At 41.4% G+C, this 14416-nt stretch overlaps 2 protein-coding genes across 2 annotated transcripts in view; one reads left to right on the top strand and one right to left on the bottom strand.

Moving 5' to 3' along the window:
* The window catches only part of GPR50 (G protein-coupled receptor 50), a 491389-nt gene that overhangs the window by 151791 nt on the left and 325182 nt on the right, over window positions 1–14416 (bottom strand). The gene's annotated exons all lie outside the window — the stretch shown is intronic.
* Window positions 10321–13584, top strand: LOC141048172 (POU domain, class 5, transcription factor 1.2-like). The gene is made up of 5 exons (XM_073543633.1): window positions 10321–10614; window positions 11757–11877; window positions 11973–12103; window positions 12529–12693; window positions 13196–13584. The coding sequence occupies exons 1-5, from the start codon at window positions 10321–10323 to the stop codon at window positions 13469–13471; spliced, it is 987 nt and encodes a 328-aa protein (XP_073399734.1). The 3' UTR covers window positions 13472–13584.

The following is a 14416-nucleotide window of genomic DNA, read 5'->3' as shown; positions in this document are numbered from 1 at the left end:
ACATGGCCAGGGCTCCATTTCTTTCAGTATCACACAATGATAGTTAGAGTCCAGACTCATTTTCAGCAGAACAATTTTAATCAGCTTGTCCAGTTTAATCACAGAAACAGCACAAGATTCCTCTCATAATATAACTATTCCATTCCCTGTACTGTCCCTTACTCCTCTAGGAATATCCCATTTTCATACCGTATCCACCGGTACAGCAGCTTCCTGACTGGTCAGACTAACACACTTCAGGAGTTCCCTGCCTGCTTCCCTCTCCAAAGGCAAAGTTGAAGGATGGCTCTCCCAATCCTTTATAGGTCGTAGGGCTCGGACATTAAGGGTTGTTCCCAAGAAAGTTAGCTGCTAGCATTCTTATGCTGCCCTGATATTTCTCCATGACTGTGTGACTGTCAGTCTCCAGGCCCTGGACTGCTGGACTCCTAGACTTAAATGTTCCCAGGCACAACTGTCCTGTCTTGGCTCCCGGTTCTCACACTGGCTAACTCCAGAAAGCTCCCCAACTACTCTTCCTTAGCGCCTCCTAGCTAGCCTAATCCTATTGGTCCAATTAATTCCCTATTCTATTCTACTGTGCTCCCCCTACTGGCCTAAATCCTACAGTAAATCTTCGCCACACATAAACTTAGGTACAATGCCATGCACATTATAACGACCTTTCAAGACATGTAGGATGTACCCACTTTACCAGAAACATGGGCAAAAAGTGTGTGGCATAAACTGGCCTCTGTGCACCCCTAACATATTAACATGTTAAACAATGTACTGATGTTTGTGTACTGTGTAAGTGCTAAGAGCTAGGGATAGAGATAGGGAGATACAGTAAGGTTTAGTATTAGTAAAGGGAAATATAGACTTAGAACAGTGGGGGCACTGTAGATTAGCTCCAGTTGGGATAAGAACTAGTTAAATCTTTAGGAGATTGCTAGTGGGAGGGGCAAGAGTAGGGTGAGTTGAGGAACTTTCTGGAGATTGTTAGTGAGAGTGTGGCATAAGAACCGTGAGGTTGTGACAGTGAGAGTTTAAGGGAAGAAATCCAGCAGTCTAGAGCCTATGGGGCTGATAGTTGCATGAACACGAGAGGACTAAGGCAGCATGAAAGTGACAGCGGCTAGGCTTAATGGGAAATCCCGGAATGTCCAAGACCTATGATCTGAGAAGGATTGGCAGCGACATCCTTTAGTTTCGCCCATGGAGGGGAAAATGGACAGGGAACTCCAGGCACAAGCTAATTCAGCTAGTGGGGAAGCTGCGGTACTGGAAGATATGGTATGGGAGCGAGAGATTTCAGGAAGATCAAGGGACAGCACAGAGGAAGGAATATTTATGTTTTATGAAGATGACTGTGCAGTGTCTGTGACTAAACTGGACGAGCTGAGTAAAGTTGTTTTGTTCAAAATGAACTTGGACTCTGATAATAATTGTGTGGTGCTGAAGAACACCGGGACACTGCAACTTGAGGAGGACTCTCACTCAAAAGTGAGTAATTTTCACTGCAGGAAAGATGTATATCTTTGTACCATTAAAAGGTATCAATCACTGAGGACTCTCAATTCTAAATATTCTTTTAATTTTCACTGCACACACATCACACAACTACTGGGACATTATGTATTAGTTGTGGGGTGCCAGAGGGTAGAAACGCAACAGTCCCTCGCGATGGCTACCTCCCTGGGCCCCTTACAAGCTGTATCTAATCATCAAGTGACAGCAACATTTCCAAAACATCCAGGAACAATTTAGTGCTGAAAAATTTTCTTTTCATCATGATGAAGCACTAAGTCACAAGGCAAAAGTAATAACTAAGTGGCTCAGTGAACAAAATATTGACATTTTGGGTTCATGGCCAGGAAGTGCCCCAGATCTCAATCTCATTGAGAACCTTTGGTCATTCCTCAATTTGCAAATGGACAAACAAAAACATGAAAATTGTGATTAACTCCAAGCACTGAGTAGGCAAAAATGTGTTACCATCAGTCAAGGTGTGGCTCAGAAGCTGATATCCAGCTGTCAAAGCAAAATTGCAGAAGTCTTTAAAAAATATAAGTCAACACTGTAAATATTTAGTCTTTACATAAACTTAATGTATTTGTCAATAAAAGTTTAAAAACATATGAAATGCTAGTACTTGTATTCAGTAACCATAGAAACAGCTGACGAAAAGAAGCAGCTAAAATTGTGAAAACATTCATTTGTGTCAGTCTGAAAACTTTTGGCCACAACTGTATGCTTCTACAGATATATAATGTTTTTATTTTCCTTCCTTCAGGCTTCATATATAACTTGTGTGATACTGTAAGGGAAAAAAGGATAGGTTGCTTCACCACAATGCTGAGAGGAGGCTCACATAGATGCTGATAAAAGAAAGTGTTTCAACGTTAAAGCCCCCGTTACACACTGCGATATCGCTAGCAATATTGCTGTAAAGTCACCGATCTTGTGACGTTGCAGCGATATTGCTAGTGATATCGCTATGTCTGATACTTACCTCCGACCGGCTCCCCCGCTGGTTATCGCTGATCGCCCGAGAAGCTCCTGGACCATTCCTCGTCGGTCACTTCCTGCTGGGGCTTCCTGTGGCGCTGACGAGCGACGCGTGGACAGGCAGGAGGACGCAGGATCGCCACGTCTGACAGGTAAGTAGCGATCCCCGACCCCAGCGATGTCGCTGGTGAGATCTGCCTGTGTGGCAGCTCACTAGCGACCACCTAGCGATGCACCAGCGATCCTGACCGCGTCATATCGCTAGTCGGGATCGCTGGTGCATCACTAGGTGTAACGGTACCCTAAAACACTGAGTGCAGATCTGTAATACCTGGGATTGACCTTTGTAATATTTAGGTCTATGTGATGGCAGGCTGGCGACCAGTGCATAGTGGGAGTTTAGCTGCCCTATGGCCTATCTTGTACCCTGGACAATTCAGGTAAATTTAAAGTGGACTGAACAGGAGTCGTTGGAGGGGCCAATAAAGGGAGGATTTTTTAGGAATGCTGCCAAGTGTACTTGGGGGCATCGGTGGAGGCCGCAGATCCTAGACCTGCTGTGATGGGAAATGTTAAAGACCTCTCACTTCGCCTTGATCACAGACCAATACCATTCATCCGCTACCGTATGAATGGACGTCCACTGAATCTAGTGCTGGTGACGAGGCCTCCTGATGAGTATAAGGTCGCTCTGTGGGGGGCGCTGTTTCCTATCTGTATTGCACTACTCTTTGTGTCCACAAATTACAGTTCAGATGATGAAATGATGATTTTTTTCTTTGAACAAATTGTAATTGTAAAATATCAGAGAAATACTGCGTGTCTGTCCATGTCTTTCCTCTCGCAGTTGCTGTTTTATTTATCTCAGTCCGTTGTTTCTGTTTCTTGGTGTAAATGTCGCTAATTTTCGGGGTCATATCCTGGGGTCCCTTATTTAACCTGCTCATGGGTTGTCATCAGTGCGACAGCATTTGGTTATTTTCCTTTAGCAGTTTAGCCCCTTAATTCTGGGGAAAGGTCTCAATTCACGGACCTTTTTATCAGATCACGAATAATATAGGACAGCGCCCCATTTTTAGACAGCCTTCAAATGGCATATACCTCTGCGCTGCCTGTGTTGGTGTCGGTCTTTACTGCCATTCTAGTATTCTGCTCAGACTCGGGATGTAAAGATCCCACCCAGAGGAGATCAATATGAAGCTTCCCTGCTAGGCACACATTCCTGAACTATTGGAACAGAGTTTATATACCAATATATTTCCTTTTATCTGGAATCTGATAATCCAGAAATTTGGATTTAAAAAGAAACTTCTCTAATTTAGCATTAAAAGAGTGCAGATGTCACATGATGCGGTTAAGCCCCTTAAGTCTAGCGTTTTACAAGTCGCTTCCCTCTACTGGTATACATTATAGCACAATCAGAAATTACGACAGAGCAAAATCTATGTGTGAATATAAAGTGACCATGTACCCACTATAGTTGGGGTAGGCCATTTTATTAAGAAAAGCCACTCTAGAGTCCACTGTATGTGAGACTTTCAATACCACCTCCCCCCAAGCTCTGTACATGGACTCATTTTAATGAACTTTTAACAGTCAAAGTTAAAGTTTTTTGTTTTTTCTTTTGTGTTAAACTTTTTGTTTCCCCCAGGATTCCTATAGGTTTTTCACCTGATTCTCCTCCCTCTTTAGACCTTCACACTTCTTTCATCAATGGCTTTTCAGTCCCTGTGAATCTTCTTTCACATGCGCAATGTTCTTCCCTCTCCCCCAGGGGCAAAGCTAACAAATGTATTCACCTTGATCACAACTCCCCCTTATCTCAGTCTTTTTGATGAGCCCTTTAAAAGCCTTCCTGGGGAAGACTGGAGGAGTGTGTCTGACTTTGGACACTGAGATCAGATAAATAGATCTACAGTAAAATGTAAGAAAAACTGAATGAACACCTTAGGGTATGTTTCCACGTAGCATGTTTTCAGGATTTGCTGTGAATTGAACGCTGCATACAGCCGCAGCGTTCAATCCACAGCATCCGGATGTTACAGCATAGTGGAGGGGATTTTATGAAATCTCTTCTCCACTATGCGTACAAAGACGTGGTGACACACCCAAAATTACAGACATGCGGCGCATCTTTATAGACTGCAGCACGTCTATTTATCTTGCGGAGACGCTCTGTCTCCACAAGATAAGTAGCCCAGTCTATGTATAGGATGTGGAGATTCTGCATGTGTTCAATGAGCACAACAGGGGACGGTGCTTTGGGCGGAGCTTGGTTTCCGCTGCTTCCAAAGCGCTGCAAGTATGCAGCGTGGAAACATACCCTTAAAGGGTTTTTCCAGGTGCCTAGTAGTTTTCCTTGAATGTTCCTATTAAAGAGATATTTAGATTACAATCAGTCATGTGAATAGAATTGTGGGTGGGCAACAATAAACTTGGACTCCATTGCAAAAATTGTTCAGCTTTCATTGGGACCTGGAGAGGGGGCAGCGATAATTATGAATGAGAATGAATTTGGTAGAGATGTTGCTGACCATGTTTGGCCTCTATCCATACCACTATATTTCCCAAAAAATGATAATTTGGACAGGAAATTTCCCTTTTTGGTTATAAGAAATATCCATATCCACCTCATTTCACTGTTCTTGTAGATGTTGTTGGTGAACTCTCCAAAATCCTACACATCAGATCCATAGTGCTCCGATGAAAGGTGCAGTGATGAAAACGGGGCTTTTATCATTTTGTACTTATTTGGGATGGAATCATTAAAAAATGGAGACCAAGGCCTAAACTATCAACAATCCAATATCATTGCAAAGATGATGAAACTGGCGCAGAGTATCGTAAAGACGAGAAACTATTTCATTTGTAGTCCTGGTGGTAAACTACCTGTTGTGCAACTTTTTGGAACAAATGTTAAAGGGTACATATTAAAATAAAATTACAAATAATGAACCTCCAGTATAATTGAAGGAATTATGATAGTTAATGTACAACTATCTCCATCTTCCAAAACTGTGCTTCTAAAGTAATGATGTTAAAATTAAACTTGGATCATATGAAAATTTTTGAAAAATTTAAAATTTACATTTTTCTCCCCCCAAAAAAATTCTTAAAATTAAGTTCAATTCAGTTTCTTTGAAAATGAAGTTACAACATCATCAATTTTCCTTCCCAATGACTAAAAATGTACATTCTATCTAATACTGTATGGCCACAAAAGTGATCTAAACCTTCCAGGCCCCAATGTCTATAACGGAGACCCTCAACTATCATATCATTTATCACACTGGTGTTTCCTTGTATAGTCCGTAAGGCCTCTCTGCCCACCTATGGCCCCTTGGGCCTAGATATGACTGCTACCTTTTGCACCCTTTATCTATACACCTTTAGTTGAAACCACTAAAAGGTCTTGACTATATATCAATTGAAATTGCACATATGATTAACTTATTCTACTGATACAGGCTCAGGAGGGCATTTTGACCCTTGAATCAGACAAGGCCTAAAAGCCTACGGAGATACGACTAGCCCATTATAGTCAGATATTGTGTGGTCATTGGGTGTCATAATAACTGAAATTTATTGATTTCCACCATTCACTCATAATCTTAGGAAAGCAAATGGAAAAGCCCCAAATCATAGTTGCCTGGTATATCCTATGGTGATTGGGTTAATATGGAGAACATTTAATTTTATTCTTGTGGAGATTATATGACCTGGGACGGGCGCTAAATTTCTAGTATGCAAATAACCCTAAAGGGGGTAATGTATTTCTTGAGCTGGTATATAGCGAGATAGCTCCCCGGGCTACCATCAATTCATGACTGATAGGCAAGCTATGGGCAAATAAATTAAATCAAGCGCACAACATATGTCCCCTCACTCCCAAAATGTTTCACCAACTTATCGGTGTTATCAGGGGATGGGACATAAACTTGAAAATAAAAACAAAACTAAAGTAATGTAATTGCATAAATGTGAACACCCTGCTATATTTGGGGATGTAGTTATGTCCAGAATCAGCCAATCACATTTTCATGTTACACAGTAGTCCATGCACAGACGCCGTCATTTACAGGGATTCTGATTAACTTCAGAGAAAAGTTTGCTGTTGTAGGAGGATTTTTCTTCCATTTTTCTGGTCAATGAACAGCTGACAACACAGCAAAAGATCTCTGTGTGGAAAGTTATCAGTCAGGAGAACTTACAAAAAAACATTTTTCAAGCTATTAAATCTACACTGTGAAGATCATCAACAAGGGGTTGAAATTTGGCCCAACGGTAACTTTACCTAGAAATCAACGTCTCTCAAATGTGAAAAGGCAAGAAAAATATTGGTCCTTCAGTTTGTCAAGAATCCGACAGTAACATTAAAGGAGCTTCATTATTTTCTAAAGAGAACCTGCATGTAATAATAATCTCCCATAGTCTTCTTAGGTCTGGCTTGAGAATTAAATGCGTGTAAATAACGGTTTTACTGAATTAGAATAAAGGCTAAGGTTTATTTGCATTGCCTTTTTAGGGTTATTTGTATATTATGACAGGTAATTTGCTATCGGACACCACTAATCAGGCCAAGGGTGCTGCTGGAAGAAAACTCATAACAGTCCCATAGTCACAAAAAGATCTGGCTGGTTTGCAGCATAATTTGTATGCACAAAAAGTGGAGTATTTTTTATTTTATTTTTTTGAGGGGCTATTCGTGTAATTCAATTTCTCCCATAAAATTACAGCAAATTAGATGTAATTGGAAGCTGGGAATTAACTGATAAGAATCACAAAGCACTTAATCAATGGCCCAGCAGGTTCAAAGTCACTGATTTGGGGGTGGGACTCTTGTGCTTTTCATTGAGCTCCCAATATGTAGACAATCCAGTTTTCCCTGGTGAGGTATCTAAGGAAGAGGGATCAGCTGACTTGGAGGATGGACCCAGGTCCTGCTAACAATGAATCAACGCCCTGGAGGCATTGGCCACACATTGGCTCCTTATCCCTCTTATTCCCAGGGCTGAGCGGGGCCATCCACAGGTTTGCATCCTACACAAGATAATTGCAGGTTTTATTTTGGTGGCTCAGCTGGACACACACATCACCAACTGGTTGTCCATCATTATTTTAGGATTACATTACATTACTATGCACAAAAACATCCAAATACATGTATGAATATATATAAAAGAAAGTGATGGCTAAACGGTCGACCATCCAAGTCGTATATTTGGGAAAATTGTTATTTAGACTTTGACATAAGATGACATTTTTTCGCCATCTAAGACATGCAACATAGCAGTTCTGTCCAAAAATGGACACCCATTGGGGACTGCCGGGATGAATGACTATAATCGCTCGGCTGTATGTATGGTCCCTCCAGATAATGTGATTTGGAAGCTTCACAGCCCTAGTAAAGTTAGCTGATCACAATGAGCAAAGAATACCTGTAATTAATCTATTAACCTCCATATGACTGCTAAAGAAGAGCTATGTCCTTCACAAATACTGCACCAAACTGTATGATGTCAAATTACACCCCTTGCCTTATCTCAGCCCAGGCTGTCTGACCCCAGAGAAGAGCAAATTCTGGGCCATGGGGATCTATTTAGGTCCCTGTATGGTGTTATCAGCACATAACAAGATGTTCTATGTCTAGGCCTTGCCAACACTTGGTGGCAGGGGGTCTTAATTAACCTGATGGCAGGAATGATAGATAACATTGCCTGGGACTATAGGTGATGGTGGAGGGGTGATAACATTTGTGGGATGCCCACTCAACAGATCAATGACTGTCACAAGAGTGAACTATTTCTGTTGCCTCCCACTGTGTAACAGCAAAGAATCTATCTATCTCCTATCTATGTATGTATCTATCTATCATATAACTAGAGAAACAGCACTCCAATAAAGATGCAAAAAAGTATGGACTTTATCAACCCTGGTGGCAACGTTTTGGTTCACAGAATCTTTTTCAAGCCTTTTTTTATTTGGACATTTGTTTTGAGGTTTGGCACCCACTATAGATAATTGTGGTGCTGTTCCATTATTTTGTGCATATCTATCTATCTATCTATCTATCTATATATCTATCTATCTATCTATCTATCTATCCATCCATCCCATATCTATCTATCTATCATCTCTAGCCCAATATCATCTCCAGCACAGGCAGCAAAACACCGTCTTTACTGCCAGTTGTAACTGCATGGAAGTGGGTGGGCCACCACCCCCAGTGCCACAAAGCTGCCCCCATCATGATGTTACTGCCCTCCCAAAGCGATAGCATCGGGCAAACATCTAGTATTATATAAATTCCATATTTGAGGCCAGCAAAAGTGACCACTATGCACATGATGGGTGAATAAACCGTCCACTTTTTTCACAAGAAACTTTTGGAGCGCTGATTTTTCAAATTATTTATTTGTATATCTATCAACAGAAATAATGAAGCAGCACAAGCATCAGAGTAAAGGATAGGTGCCAACTCGCTGGTTATAGCCAAACGAAATAATAGAGAAACTGCACAAAGTCTTAAAGGCTCCATGGAGCCGAAATTATACCTGTTGTACATACGACTTAATAAAAGTTTAACAATAATGTGGATTCCAGCTTAACATTGGCGTTCACCCCATCCACCCAGATCTTGGACAATTGCTCCACAGCAGCCCAAACAAGCAATAAGAGAAGAAATAGTCCAGCTTCACAAATAGATTTTCTTCTTTAAAATGAAATTTGTACAAAGGACGTGAAAAATCACAATGACAGGCGCTCCAGCATTTGTGTAATGCTCACATCAACGCATGTCAGGTGAACACTCATCCTTAATCATGAATACAAAAGTAAAAGTTCCACTGGACTTCTGTTTCCCATTATTGAGTGCCGCCAGCATTTTTTAATTTAATATCCATCCATCCACCCACCTATCCAATAATCCATCCACACATCCAATAATCCATAAATTCACTAATCCATACACCCATAAAATAATCCACCCATCTATTCACCCACACATGCATCCATCCAATAATCCACCCATCCATCCATCCAAGAATCCACTAATCGATCCACCCAGCTCACTTATCTGTCTGCCCTGTCCTGACATTAGCACACCTATGTGACTCTTTGGGCATAGGTGGCAGCTCTCTGGGTGATTACTGACAGTAAATGGGTTTATTACAGATAATGTTTGGTTCTGAAGTTTGTAAGGTCCTGATCTGCTAAATATTCATTTTCTCATTTTCTTCTGTGTGTGAACACCAATATACCAGACAGACAGCTTACACTAGGTGTATGCAGATACAAAATGTTGACTACAGGTATGAGGTGCATAAAACAATGGGGGCGTAACCTCCAGATGATCACACACCAAGACCACAAACACTGCTATCCAATCAGTTTGCTCCTTTTGACCCATCTTCATGGTCTTTGGAAGGGGAATTATTTATTTTGTAAGAGGGCCAATCACCTAGGAGGTCTACTTCTATAGGAGGGTCTTCAGTTATGTAAATAGCCACCTTCTTACTGAATTAGATTATTGCTAGGACAGCTTTCCTTTCAAGCAAAGTTGTCTCTACTGTGGAGCTTCTGGAAGAGGAGTCTTACAACTATCCCAGCAATACCAAGAACTTTATGGAACTTTTCTGATTTTCAGGTGAACATCTGTCACCTCATCCACTCCATAGATCAATCAGGACTTTCTGTATGGTAATATACAGACCACATTTACCACCTGTAACGGCTTGAAGAAGATGATTTTAGGTTCTTCAGGATCAACCCAACATCCTAATTAATTCAACCGATCTGAGCACAGCGCTGGTCTTTCAGTTGGAATCAGTAATGGATCAGCAGCAAGCCTTCCAAGCTTATGCAAACGGCTTTGGCTTTGTGCAAGACGAATGGACATTTAGCGCTGGCCTAACTTACCAGCAGAATTATAATTGCCTGCCAATGAAACCGGAGTACGGAGACCATGGAGTACAATCTGCACTTCAATGGAATACTCTGCCACAATTTGATTATGCAAGCCAGACCCTCGGCCTCCCTGTTGGAGAACATCAAAATTATTGTGAAGAGCAGATGCCAAACTTTGTGGAGAAAGGAATCCAGGATGCAGAGAAGGAGCAGGAATCGGTAATGACAGCTAAGTGCTGCCCCCCAATCTTCCTTCCACTTTCTATTACAGCTAGGCATGGGGTGCTGCTGCCTGCTGGCCAATTATCCCAATTTCTTGGCAATACAGCAGCTACCAACAATATCACTGATTATATCAAGTTCCTAACCCCAGACTAGTTTGCATACAAACAAAGCCTTAGTGATCTAGCCAGCATGGAGATCAGCCCATGTAGCAGTGCCAATTGTAATTAATCAGGATCAACAATGCAGAACAGCTGCACTAAAAATAGGCTGAACTAGATGGACATAAGGTCTTCCTTCAGCCTTCAAAACTATGTTCAAAACTAGGTTACTATATTGTAGGGAGCTATTAAGCATATTTTAAGCTTGCACTGTGTAGTTTTAGACATGTAATATTGAGTAGACCCAATAGATAATTGGTTCCTGTAGTTGCAATATGTATTGACCTTTTATTTGACATATCGAGGTGAACCTATGCAGTCCTAAACTCTTGGTCTTGTTATTTTGAGGTAATCCTATAATCCTATATGCATTACTACTGAACGCTTGGTTTTGTTGTAATGAGGAGACCTAATTCTTAAATGACTCCATCTTGTTTTCAGCTCTTGGTCTTACTGTATTGAGTAGACTCCACCTTTTATCATGGCCCTCTGCCATCCTGTTAGCTTAACCCCACCTTCCACTTAACCTTTGATCTGCTCGGATAGTGACCAGAGGTTAAGTAAAAGGTGAAGTTTCCACTGTCTGAACTCCTGAACTTGTTCTCTGAATGACATGTACTGCTGATATTGGTTGAATCCCACCTTGTGCTCATGAAATTATGCTATTTAAGAACTTGATCTTGTAGTTTTGTGGCCTCTAACTTTTGTCACCCCCCTGCTGTTGTAAAACTACAGCTCCCATATCTATAGCTTTGAATTAGCTGGAGAGTTGCAGGTTGGAGACCACTGTTCCAGACCATCTTGGAGCACACTATATTTATCTCCTTATTACACAAGCATTAGTCTTTGCACTATAGATGTCTACATAAAGAATGGACATCTAGAACTGTTCACCTAGCAATCCCTGTCTTGTTCTCTTCTGCAAATTTGTGAACATTGCATATATCTGTTAATTTGCCCTAATGTCTTTTGTTTTAGCCACAGCAGGAAGGTCCAACTTCTTCTGAAATGGAGGCGTTTACGAAGACTCTTAAATCGAAGCGTTTGAGCCTAGGGTACACCCAGGCAGATGTCGGCTATGCCCTGGGAGTGCTGTATGGTAAGGTCTCATGTAGAGCTTTCTAATGGACAACTGGTTGGAGATCATTGATTAGGATTTTGAGGATCTGACATTTTCTATCTTTCATTTTCCAGGTAAGTGGCTCAGCCAGACGACTATCTGTCGCTTTGAGTCGCTAGAGCTCAGCTTTAGGAATATGTGCAAACTTAAACCAATACTAACAGATTGGTTAAATGACTTGGATAACACAGACAATCTGGAGGAGGTGAGTTGAATTAATGTAGGTAGAGATTCCATGTGACAATCATTGACTTTAAGCAATCTTTCATGATAAGAACCTCTTTCTGCTTATCCATGGAACAATTTTTTGAAGCTGCTCTGGGGCTCATGATCAATTTGACTCTATTTGCCCTTCTAATGGATGATCTGAACCTAATTATGGCTCATTTAAAGTAGATAAATCAGGGGGATGGAGGTGTGAAAGCCATCATTAGGGTTGTATAGTTCACAACTGCAAGACATTGAAGGGAGGGTCATAGACCAATGAGGCCTCCCACACCAACATTAAGGGTGGTATGAACTGGCATCAGAAAGGGGCTATCGGATTAATATGGAATCAAGGATAAGGGTAAGGGTTGTAAGTTTACTTGAAATGTACTAAAAAAATTCTGTATTTTTCTCACCAAAAAGCTAATTAAACGCCGTCAGGCACAACCTCAACGCCCGAAGAGAAAGCATCGCACAAATATCGAGACTAATGTAAAACAGAAACTGGAGAATTATTTTATGAACTGCACCAAGCCAGGTGCACAGGAGATCACCCAGATTGCCAGAGAGCTGGGAATGGATAAATCTGTAAGTTGTCTGCATATGTAAAGTCTTAGCTATTACACCCGGATTGGGAGTTAATGGAAATTGTCCACTCTTATGACTGTCATTGCTCTGCTTTTTTATTTTGATATTTTCTGGTTGTTGGGCTACAACCAGTGAGCTGGCACATATCTCTAATTTTGGAGCTGGTGCTGAGTCAATTCTTCCAAATAGATAAATATTAATAAAGAAAGGCATCCACACAAGATTAGGGTGATCAAAAGTGCAATACATTGGTAATCAGCCCCTGTCCTGCAGTGAAACATTGGCCTGCACATAGGCGCTGATGGAAATTGTATTACACTTCTGATCCTCCTAATCTTGTGTGCTGCCTCTCTTTATTTTTGTATGGTGTGGTTGTTGGGCTGTAATGGCTGACACCATCTATTTATTGAAATTTGAGGGCTTGTGCTCCTTTTAATTATTCTTGATAGATAGATTTTAGCAGTATCGCTTTCCCATTTTTCATGAGTTTCATCTATTCCAGGTCGTTAGAGTATGGTTTTGTAACCGCCGACAGAAAGGAAAGCGTCAGTTATACCCGTACCTGAGGGAGAACATTGGTGAACACCCTGACGTTGTCAAATCACTGTCACCTCCCATTGAACAGCACTTGTCCCTGCCGCAATTATCGACCGATCAAGCGTTCGCTGCGGCCGAAATCCAGTACAACCACCCAGTTTATATGCCTGGCTTCCATACAAATATGGTGTACCCGCAGAACATACCTCATGGCATGCCCATGGCCCACTATGCTAATTAGATCTCTGGCTTTGTTGTCAATACATGTAAAATGTTTATGTATGCAGAGTATAATCTTTTGTTTTGGGCGGGTGGGCACAGGGAATTCAGAATTACTTTTTGTTTTCCTTTTAATGTTTTTCCATGTAGGGCTGTAACTTAGACAATAACAAATCTCATTAATCCTCCAGGTCAGAATTGATTGATTTCTCCTTTAAAGATGACTACCATTACCTCCAGCTGCCTGGCATTGATAGAGAATTGTATCTTTACCTTCTGTTACCTTGTATTGCTAAACTCCATTTAATCTGGCTTAGGGTGGGGTGCTTACCTACTGCATTTCAGTGTTCAGTGGCTTCGTCAGGGCTTATGTCCGAACCCCCTGTAAAATGGGATTTGGGCATTTTCACCGACAGGGCCATAGACTATAATAGTGCCGACAGAGGGAACATGTGCTCTGCCATGCATCATTTTCGGGCATGTATGCCTACTGGAGCTGGACACCTAAATGTCTGAGTGCCTGCCTAAAGTAGGCATACACGCTCAAAAATGATGCAAGGCAGAGCATGTTCCCTCTGTTGGCGTCATTATAGTCAATGGCTCCATCAGCACATACATTACCAATGTTCTGGGGTTCGGACATAAGCCCCAATGTGAGCCACTGAACGGGTGCCTAAATGCAATGTGAAAGCACTCTAAATATTAACCGTACAATGACCAGCTTTACCTGCAGCTACTTGGCATTGGTAGATAATCACTTAAGAGGGCTATAATCTCCTCTGATAAGCTTTTCCAAAAATAATAACTCATCTCTTCACCAGCCAAAGCTTGACTTAACCATGCAATGCCCAGCTTTACCTTCCCCTGCCTGGTATTGGTAAACTCCACTTAACCAGCCAAACCTTGACATTAATAACCTTGGAACCAGTCAAGGCATGGCTTAATTGTGCAAAACCTCCATTTCCTT

Source organism: Dendrobates tinctorius, unplaced genomic scaffold (genome assembly GCF_039654945.1).
Source record: "Dendrobates tinctorius isolate UK_male_01 unplaced genomic scaffold, ASM3965494v1 ptg000133l, whole genome shotgun sequence".
NCBI classification, from domain to species: domain Eukaryota; kingdom Metazoa; phylum Chordata; class Amphibia; order Anura; family Dendrobatidae; genus Dendrobates; species Dendrobates tinctorius.
This window is presented reverse-complemented; position numbering and strand designations above follow the sequence as displayed.

What these genes read in the sequence shown, in the direction of transcription:
- LOC141048172 (XM_073543633.1), top strand. Translation starts at nt 10,321, where the DNA reads ATGGATCAGCAGCAAGCCTTCCAAGCTTATGCAAACGGCTTTGGCTTT. An exon ending in CAGAGAAGGAGCAGGAATCG is followed by an intron (nt 10,615 to 11,756) that starts GTAATGACAGCT and finishes CTTTTGTTTTAG; the next exon opens with CCACAGCAGGAAGGTCCAAC. An exon ending in ACACAGACAATCTGGAGGAG is followed by an intron (nt 12,104 to 12,528) that starts GTGAGTTGAATT and finishes CTCACCAAAAAG; the next exon opens with CTAATTAAACGCCGTCAGGC.